The 10,331-nt window shown below is 46.2% G+C and overlaps 1 protein-coding gene across 4 annotated transcripts in view; it reads right to left on the bottom strand.

Annotated features, from left to right (window-relative positions):
- Nucleotides 1-948: 948 nt before the first annotated feature.
- The window catches only part of ZBTB14 (zinc finger and BTB domain containing 14), a 10,275-nt gene continuing 892 nt past the window's right edge, over nucleotides 949-10,331 (bottom strand). Inside the window, exons 1-4 of one of the 4 annotated variants that reach the window (XM_023724880.1) lie at nucleotides 9,945-10,231; nucleotides 9,114-9,143; nucleotides 8,165-8,249; nucleotides 949-6,457 (exon numbers count right to left, since the gene is read on the bottom strand). In XM_023724880.1, coding sequence (XP_023580648.1) covers nucleotides 5,111-6,457; nucleotides 8,165-8,167 — 1,350 coding nt within the window. In that variant the 5' untranslated portion in view covers nucleotides 8,168-8,249; nucleotides 9,114-9,143; nucleotides 9,945-10,231 and the 3' untranslated portion in view covers nucleotides 949-5,110. Of the gene's footprint in view, nucleotides 6,458-8,164; nucleotides 8,250-8,358; nucleotides 8,779-9,113; nucleotides 9,144-9,944; nucleotides 10,232-10,331 lie in introns of those variants that run through there. The other 3 variants (XM_023724881.1, XM_023724883.1, XM_004389900.2) reach the window with 3 other exon arrangements.

Genomic DNA, 10,331 nt, shown 5'->3' on the forward strand with positions numbered 1-10,331 from the left:
AGAGAAGCTCCTAGTCTGGGGGAACATTGATGAGAAGGCCTACAGAGAGAAGAAAGCCTTCCCCTGGAGCTGATGCCCCGAATTTGAACTTTTAGCCTACTTTACTGTGAAGAAATAAATTTCTCTTTGTTAAAGCCATCCACTTGTGGTATTTCTGTTATAGCAGCACTAGATGACTAAGACACATATCACGGGAAAAAAAAAATCTTGCCCTTTTGTGATCATTAAATTATTTGTAAACCTGTGTAAATGTTTGTAAACCTCAGGAAGGTCATCATTTAACTCCATCCCAGGCCATCAGCTCCGCGAGAGTAGGAACGGTGTACATCTTCTTCAATGTTGCAGCCCCAACACCTAATCCAATGCCTGGCACGTAGAAAGCACTCGATATGTATTTGCTGACTGATAATACTTTAATCCCACTCTATAGAAAATACTTTTATGTAGATTAATGGAAATATCTTCCGAGGAACAGCAAAATAATTAAATAAACTGTTATTTTAGAACTAAAATGAAAATCAAGTTCTTGGGTAGCAGTCCATGTCCATTTGGGGAGAAAACAATAGATCACCCTAGAATTCATATAAACCAGAAGGGGAAAGCCAGGGTGTAGTCTGAAATATACTCCCAAACCCATTGCCGTCAAGTAGATTCCGACTCACAGCGACCCACAGGGCAGAGCAGAACTGCCCCACAGGGTTTCCAGGGCTGTGAATCTTTACAGAAGCAGCCTGCCACACCTTTTTCTCATGGAGTGGCTGGTGGGTTCGAACCACTGACCTTTCAGTTAGCAGCCAAGCACTTTAACCACTGCACCACCAAAGTCCCTGAAATACACTCCAGTTTTCAGAAAATCAAATATAAAAATATCCAAAAAATACATGAGTTCATGTCCAGAGACTCAAAAGAAACAAGTCAGCTCTTAAAATTGCAATTCCAATTCTGCCATCACAAACATTCCCAAGGAAAAACAGGGAGTCATCTACAGAAGCCAGTGTTTACACGTGACTACACTCCAGCGACCTACTTAAAAATGTGCACAAATAATGGCGGATTACAAAACCGAACCAAAGAAAACTGTCAAACGACTGCTCAGGTTCGTAAGAACAAAGCCCCAAAGGTGTGCAAGCTTACATAAATGCTAAGACGAGAAGAGCTTCTGTAGATATTTTCAGTGAGGACAAAATGAGGTCTACAGCTCGCGGCCAGTGATGGTGGAATTTACAGACGTTAGAATCAAAGTAGAACCTCAGTTTCCCTTTTCTGCTGCGAATGCTGTTTAGGAAGAAGCACGTGCTTGTGGAACACCGAAAAAGTGCTGGGTGCTGAGCTGAATGCGTTGTACCAGGTACACAGCCCACGAAGCAGAAATTCCCACCACTGCTTTAGAGACAACGACACTCTCAGGGAAGTCAAGAATGTGCCTGAACGTACTAGGTTAATCAAGCAGCTGAACCAGGATCCAAATCCAAGTTTTACTCCAAACTCTTTCCACTAAACCACACTTCCTCCTTGTTACGCTGAAAAGACTTAAGTGGATATTGGTCATTGGGAGTATCTCTTGAGGAGATCATGAAAACACACCAAATGCTAGCATCTGTCATGACCCAGATAAACGAGACTCAGCGACCTTGGAATAAGATCCAGGTGGTGGCCTTTAAGGAATCATGGATGATGGGGACAGGCAAATATCACTCTCGTTTTCTAAAGGAACGCAAAGATAAGTACGGGAAGGGGCACAGCTCTGGTGGGCAGGGGCCAAACCTCTTCTGCCTTGGCATCTCCAGCGCCCAGTCCAGTACCTGGGGCCTGATGATAAATACACGCAGAACGAATGGCACGCTATCTTTACACGACTGAAGTGCTGCCAAGCAGATGCAAGATTACACTTGTTTTGAGTGAGTCCAAGGGAGAGAAAGTTCCCAGTTCCAAGGGGCTATGCAAACACGAGGGAGACTTCAGAAAACCACGTAGCAGTCGGAGATGTCTCAAGGAGGAAGGCACCATCGGGTGGGGAGTGAGTTCCCCATCGCCGACGACCCTGCTGATTCGGGTGAAGTTATTAGAAGGCAGCCTGAGCATGTATGCATGCCCTCAGCTCTCACTGTGATTGCTGTAAACAGTCACCCTGCCTCGAGCCTGGTGTCTTAGATCTATCTCCCATACGTCTGCAGAGGCGGGTAACGGAGAAAGGGAGGGAAACATTAAACGTAAAAAGCAGACAAGAAGGTGAGAGAGCTCTCCATTCTCTCCTGCAAGCTGTGGCTCTGGCTCCTATGACTCAGAATTCGTAACACTTCTAGACTAGTTCTACCACCCTTACTCAGTAGGCTTTCAATGGCTACTCTGGGAACTAACCACCACCAACGGCATTACTACAGGAAAACGAACTCTAAATGACTGAGTCACAGACAACCTCACACGACATAATCCATCAAGTTGGAAACTCCATGAATTTGCATCACCTCCCTCACGCGAAATCTCCCCCACCACCAACGAAAGAGGAGGAAGTATCGGGCTCACTTGATGGTGACCCCAATAATTTCTAGCAATTCTCAATTAGTGACCAAGTTAATTAGCAGGCAAATTACCTGAAATTGAGACTTCCTAAAATTCACTTCTTTATTCAGTTCCAATGCAGCGCAAGTTGGCATAAAAGTCAGTATCAAGCTCGTGGACCTTCTCTTTGCAGAAACAGAAAAAAGTAAAGGATTTGTAAATAATGAAAAGGTAGTAAGATTGGCACTTGAAGTGCCTTCCCTCCCACCCTCGGATTCCGTGTAGGCATGCTCCAGAAGTAACTCCCCACAGTGGTGGAGATGCCCTTGAAGAATCTACCATGCTGGCTTCAGCACCCAGGGTAATCAAAGGCGGCTGGGTCAGGACAGGCCGTCTTGGTGACCAGGGCCCAGCAGGCAGCGGAGCAGCCACGTTATGACTCTGCTCCCACCAAATAAGCAAAAAGACACCCCCCACCCCACACACACACACAGGGACCTACTAGTGGGGGGAGAATCACAACACAACCACTTCTCATGGAAAACAGGCCAAATGCTAACTATTCGCATAATACAAAGAAAGTGCTGAAAACTAAGCTTCCTTTCAGAGGGTACCACCGTGATGACGTGACTTCAGCTGGGCTTACTACTGCACGCTTACCTCGGAACTCCATAAAACCATGACGAAGAAAATACAGACATTACATGCTGAAGAAACATGGACGTGTGAAAGGTGGCTACGAAGAAATGGAAACAGGAATGATATAAGCATATTTTCTTTTATATACAAAAATGAAGGCCCACAAAATGGTTTGTTGAAGTCGCTATTGACAGGATGTTAAATTATTTCTCCCTCGCTTTGGTTAAAACAGCCTCGGAACATCCCCCAGTTCCCCTTCTACCAACAGCATATAAACACAGTGACAGGACTACTTGGAGTACAGAACAAACAACTTTTGAAAAAAGAAATTAAATTAAACTAAATTAAACATTTTACCAATAAATAAATTCTTTAAAAGGTAGCATCTTCATCCTACAATCTCGGGCATAACATACATACCAATTTAAAAAACAAAATTTTTCCCACAATAGTAATTACAGGTGCCAAGGCAAGAAGCTATGAAATGAGATTACTTTAATGTATCTTTTTTTAAAAAGAAAATCCTAGCAACAAAAAATGAATTAAAAGTTGACATTCTTCTAAAATCGTACATACTCTAATGGATTAGTACTTTATTACAGAACATAATTCAAACTATTGCTGGCATTTCAATATATTCCTAAAGAAATAGTTAAAAGAAACATTTAGTACACCAGAACTGTAACAGAGTGTGTAATTCTGATTTACGGCTAGAAAAAGGCAATCAACTTCTATTTAAAACTGTAACCTGTGAGGAAACATGGTTCAAAAACAAACATTTGGTCTGACAGTCTGATGTTTGCTGCTGATGGAGGTTATTTTAATCCAATGTGCAAAAAAAAAGAGCAGCCGTCTACTTTTACTTGAAATACGTAAGACCAACAGTCCTATACTATTTACACACTTAAAAGATTTTAACTTTATTAAGTTAATTAAGCATATTGCATCTCTCTTGTGGATAGATGAGGTGCTGCAGAGAGAGCCCAAAAGCTTGACGACTTTCTGTTAATGTATACAAATGTATTTGAAGGAGCATACCTGTGCTTGTCCTAATTCTTATCCTAAATAAAAATCCAGTTTCAAAATCAATTAACAATTATTTTGATCTATAACATCTTGGGATTGTTGCAAATGTGGCAAGCTTGTCTCTTAAGGGCCAGGCCCTTATGTACCCTTTGCTGTTCCTCTCCCGACTGCTCCCATGGGCAAACCCATTCTGTATGCAGCAATGCCCAGAAGATGAGGAACATTAGAACGTTGCCCCAAGACCACCAACATCCACGGGGTCTGCTCAGCCCTTGGTACAAATGACTACATCCTTTGGAGTAGGTATGGGGCAATACAAATGGAGAAACACTTCAGCAAAGCAACCATTATTTGCCCGCAAAAAAACAGCGAAAAACAGTGACATAAAATTAAGAAACCAAACAAAAATGTGATACCATTCTAGATTTTCAGGACTTGCTTTCCCACTTGTCAAGCGTTGTCGGTATAAACCACCCACCAAGGTTTTCTACGTCTACATCGAGTACTTCTGTCATTAAAACTGCTGTTTTGACCGTAAGTCACGCATCGGCGTGACGATTAAGAAATCAATTTACTCAGTTCTGATTCTGTACAGTGCACTCCACCGTGCAGCACAAAGAGCAGTTAAAAATGGAATACAAGTCGCTCACTTCTAAACTAGACACCAGAGCTCTCAAATTAAAACCATAAAAAGGGGGTGTGGGGACAGACGGACTTACTGGCGACACTAATAGCAGACAGCGGACAGGACAGTGGAACCGTTTGGTCAGAACCTAGGAACGGATTTCCTGGAAAAGTTTTAAAAATACCTAACCAAGCCCTGCCTTGAGTCCAGTGAGCACGACGCCCCGTAAGTTTCCACAAAAGCACAGGGACTGGCACTCGCTGACCAGGCTCCCTGTCCTCAGCCTTGCCGCCCAGGCACAGCGCCCCCGTCCCATCACCTCTAGCTACAGGCTATCGTTTCCAGCTGTTGCTCAGCTTCGGCGGCCATGGCTGCAGCCTGCAGCTGTTCTGTCTCGCTCTGGATGGCACTGGGAGTAACCTGCTTCCTTTCACTGTGCATATTGTTCTCGTGCCGTTTCAGATCAGACGCCTTGGCGAAGGCCTTGGTGCAGGAACCACACACGAAAGGCTTTTCCCCTCTGTGTCTCCTCTCATGGTCCTTGAGGTGGGACTTGTGTTTGAAGGCTTTGTCACACATGTGGCACGCGAAGGGTCTTTCATTACTGTGCACTCTCTCGTGCTTCTTTAGGTCTGGGGCGCGAATAAAGGACTTTCCACACACCTCACAACTGTAGGGCTTGTAGCCCGTGTGGATTTTTAGGTGTTCTTTCAGGTGGGCCTGTGTGGTAAAACCTTTCGTACACATCTCGCAGACAAACGGCCGGTCCGCCGTGTGGAGTTTCTCGTGCTTCCTCAGTCGGCCTTCATCAGAAAACGTCTTGCCACAGGCCTGGCAGGCGATCTGCTCGCGGTGATGTCCATAAAGCAGGTACTCGAACTTCATGTCGCTGGTGGCCGTTGTCCAGCCTGGGGTTTGCTCGTCTTTCACCTCACTCATCCCATCATTGAAAGTTAAGGCTTGAGGGGTCTGGGACCCTAAATCTTTGGATTCCGGGGTCTCCATGGATTCGACTTCCTGACCGTAGCAGTTTACTTTGCGGACTTCCTCACTCCCCAGCTCTTTGAGAATCGCCTCCTGAACCCTGAGTGTGGTCGTGGGCGACTTGCCGTCCTCCTGGCTCGGGGGGGTGCCTTCTACCGTATCGTCAGAAGGACTGTCGTCCTGATCTCCGATCTCCTCCACGTCGTCATCCTGAGTGTCCGCGGCGTCGCCAATGGAGCGGTTTATTTTGAGGCAATACTTGCTTTTGGACTGGCCGCTGTTTTCGTCAGGACTAGATACATCACGCTTTTGAGAACAGAGTTTATCCAGAAACCGGATACCAAGAATCTGACCGGATGACATCATTAGGTTGACGTCTTCCTTCTTGACGGAAATCTTGGCCGTGTACATGTAGTTCAGGACCTCTTCGAATATATCCGAACGAAGGAAATCTATCTCTATTACTGAAGAGCTATCGACCTCGAGCTTCTTGAAGAGCTTTTTAAAGTAGGTGCTGCAGGCGGCGAGGACGCATCTGTGCGCTCTGAACTTCACATCTTCCACCACGATAGCAATATCGCAAAACTCTCCTTCCAGACGCTGTTCATTTAGTGTTTTCAGAAACAGAGTTTTATGATCGTCGTCATTATATTTAATGGTTTCAGACATACTGATGAAAAACTCCTACAAAAATTTTTAAAAAAGAAAATTTGGTAATTATGCATAATACTTCTCCACACAGAAAACACAGCTAGATTTATTTTCATTTTCTGATTGAGTTTTGGGACCTAAAGATCTCACAAAGTCAATGTCAAGAGTTTGGTTCAACTGCATGAGCAGAAGAGACCGATCCCAACTTATGGGCTTCCATGTTGTTACCTCTGTTTATCTTCAGTTTACTAAGTGTTTGCCCCGTAGACGCAGTGATAGCAAAGGCTCTACTGGGTGGTGGAAATGGTTAACACGCTCAACTGCTATACAAAAGGCTGGAGGGTCGAGTCCATCCAGAGGTCCCTCAAAAGAACCTACTCCCCAGAAATCAGCCACTGAAAACCCTACGGAGCACAGGTGTACTGACACACATGGGCTTGCCAAGAGTCAGAACTGATTCGATGGGAACTGGTCAGTAGTAATAATAATTACAATAACAGCACCTCTTACTGAGCTCGCAATACACGCTTCCCAACAAGCAGAGGTAACAATGACAAATGCTCAACATCAAGGTGTAAGAAACAGATCCAAGGCAAGGATTCTCTAGTCCTGTCGGTGGTGTCTACTCTAACCGCAGGCATGGATGACAATTAAGTAAAAACTAGTATCGTTTAGAGCTAGACTTCCTTGATTGCTGCCGTTAGGTGCTGTGGGGTCGGCGACCCCATGCACAAAGGACCAAAATGCTGCCTGGTCCTGTGCCATTCCTGGGCTCAGCTGGGAATCAATTGTTGTGATCCACAGGGTTTTCACTGGCTGATTTTCAGAAGCAGATGGCCAGGCCTTTCTTCCAGTCCACCTTAGTCTGGAAGCTCTGCTGAAACCTGTCCAGTATCACAGCAGCACGCGAGTCTCCAGTGACAGACGAGTCGTGACTGCACATGAGGTGTACTGGCTGGGAATCGAACCCGGGTCTCCTGCTGGAGAGTGGAAGGTGGGAATCGAACCCGGGTCTCCTGCTGGAGAGTGGAAGGTGGGAATCGAACCCGGGTCTCCTGCTGGAGAGTGGAAGGTGGGAATCGAACCCGGGTCTCCTGCTGGAGAGTGGAAGGTGGGAATCGAACCCGGGTCTCCTGCTGGAGAGTGGAAGGTGGGAGTGGAGGGTGGGAATCCTACTACTGAACCACTCCCCTTGACAGAAGAGACAAATCACTGCAGCCGAACTAGGAAGGGACATTACTGTCACCATCCCAGCCAGACCTAGTGTTTCCACACCAGTATACAGACACTTCTGAAGAAGAGGATTAAGATTTAATATGACCCTCGGAGAATTAAATGACATTTGGGAAGACAGTGACGAGTGGCTTCATTTCCCTGGATGTCAACCTATCTGCCATCCAGATAAAAGTGTCATCCATATTGGATGTCCTTCACAAGGGCTACATGTATTTTGTAAGCAAAAGAGATTTAGAACTGGCATAAAAGACATCTGTTACCATATTTAAAAAATGATCTTATAAAAATAACGTGGTCTATGTGTTTTCTTTTGTAAAACACTGCATTCCTTTCATTCAGCAAAGAATAAATATGAGAATTAATTCAACAAAGTAAACACTTGGGAAACATAAACATCTTCCCCAAAGAAACAGAACTGCTAATGCGTAATCAGAAGTGAGATGTGTATTTTGAAGCAAACGCTAAGTCATAATCTCAAGGTTTAATATCCACAGTTATAATTACCATGAACAACTGAAAGCTATTATCTCACTGCTTTAAACACCAAGATCTTCAGATCAGAATAATTCTGATCAGGCACACGCCAGACCTGCAAGAGAAAAGAACAAATGAGAGTCAGGGAGGTTCTTCCTCTATCCAAAATTCCAAGCCAAAAACGTTTTCAAGATTTAAAGAAATAGTTAAAGAAATAAACTTTCCTTTTTTGTCTTGCCATTGGCACATACACCCATTTTCAGGCTGTGAGCAAAAAGGAGGCAGCTGGCAGCCTCAGGCCTGCTCTGAGCGCATTCGAGCAGCACAGGTAAGGGCTATAGCACTTGAAGCTTCCCATGAGCGGTTTGGGGTGAGCGCCAAGAACTGAAGGATGGGGGGTGAACCCCTAAGTAATTTCTCCTCCCAAAGCCCACGTCAGTATTTGTACAGATGTTGACAGCTATACAGATAAGAGAAAGCCAACAGACACTCCCCACCCCCGCCATTTACTGCTGGGTATTCAACCTCTGGAGTCCCTGGGTGGCGCACACGGGTAACGCTGGAAAGGTTGCAGGTTCAAATCCAGAGGCCGGCAGTCTACTTACAAAAAAATCAGCCGCTGAAATCCCTACTGAGCACAGCTCTACTCTGACACACATGGGGTTACATGAGCTGGAATCAACCCAATGGCAACCAGTTTTTACGGAGCCTTTATGTTTTTCTCTAGGCTCACATAAACATCTAGGAATATATCTTTTTATGAATGTAGAAAAAGTTGCAGGCACACCCATACCCGCCAGCTAACATGGGAGGAGAGGGGAGGGAACAGTAGTGGCCCCCGCTGCCCCGTGGGATGTAACACACGACAGCTAAGCCAGACCGGTCTTTAAGCTTGCATTTGAGAGACGCTGGTGTCTTTACCTCTGTCCCTACAGGGAGGCTCAAAGAATTTTAGCTTTGTGTGAATTTTAACTCTTACCAGAGGGACTCCATCCTGCAGACCAATATCCTGAAAAACATAAAAAATTTCCTCTACTGAACAGTAGCCACAAATAAGCTGTTTGGTGTGGTTAGGAGGAAATGACCAGGCTGTAATAGTCTCATAAAAAAACTGGAGTGCAAGACTCATACCTAGAGACCAACATCCAGAAAACCATTAAAAAAAATTGCCTCTACAGAAAAGTGAACACATCAACAAAAGCTGCTTAGGGTAGCGGGGCTCATCTCGTTTGCCCACTGTGAGAGGTGGGCAAAATTAATCCTAGAGATGCTTCCAACTTCGACATCCTGTGTCTCTGCTGCCCTGTTCCCTAGATGCCCCCCGGCCTACAGTGCCCCACAGGGAAGGGGGCCTAGGGAAAACCTTCCTACCAGCTCACTGCCTAACTCTGTTAGTGACTTCCTAGGGCTTGTGGGACAGGCAGTGCATGGGACCAACGAGAGTACTGGCCACAGAGTAGTCATAGCAACACATCAGTGTGCTTAAAACAATTTGGGGGTGTGGGGGATGAATGGTAGTGTGTATTTTGCCACCCCCCTCCGTCAAGATGTCTGAGGACTGGAAAGGAGAGTCCTTACGTCCATCGGCCCATTTTTCCTATTATTGTGAGGTTCCAACTGCTAAGTTCACGTGAGTCAAACTGGAAGACACTCGTTGCCAGTATCTGCACAGGGGCAGGGAAAGACGTAGCTAGCCCCAGTTACACCTTCAGAATAAAGCTACTCCTTCCGAACTCTTCTTCAAATCGCTGGGACACTACTGCCATTACAGAGGGGAGGCGGAGGGCTTTGCTGCAACAGCCAAACTTACATAAGCGGCGCTAGCCGCTTCCCCACCCCGTGCAGCCCGCAGCCATGGTTGCCACGCTACTTCCCTGTTGAAAGCTGCAACTTCAGAACGGGGAGGAGGCAGGGACCGTAGCGCCATGACCCTAGGAGCCTTCAAGGGCCATCCAGCCCTCGCTCTCATTATTTTCGGGCCGTGTGGTGGGAGAGCGGGCAGGCCGTTTGGATTCCTTCCGAAACAAAAGCTCCCTGCGTCTCCGCCGGGCAGGGGAAGGTGGCCACGTCCCCTTCCAGGATCGGACGTCTGGACGCTGGCTGGAGGCCGGTATCGTCCCACCACGGCTCCGGGCCGGCGACTAGGACGGGCCCGGCCGGGAGCGAGAGCGGGCGTGCGGCCGGGTTCCGAAGCCCC

Source organism: Trichechus manatus, unplaced genomic scaffold (genome assembly GCF_000243295.1).
Source record: "Trichechus manatus latirostris isolate Lorelei unplaced genomic scaffold, TriManLat1.0 scaffold00266, whole genome shotgun sequence".
NCBI lineage: Eukaryota > Metazoa > Chordata > Mammalia > Sirenia > Trichechidae > Trichechus > Trichechus manatus.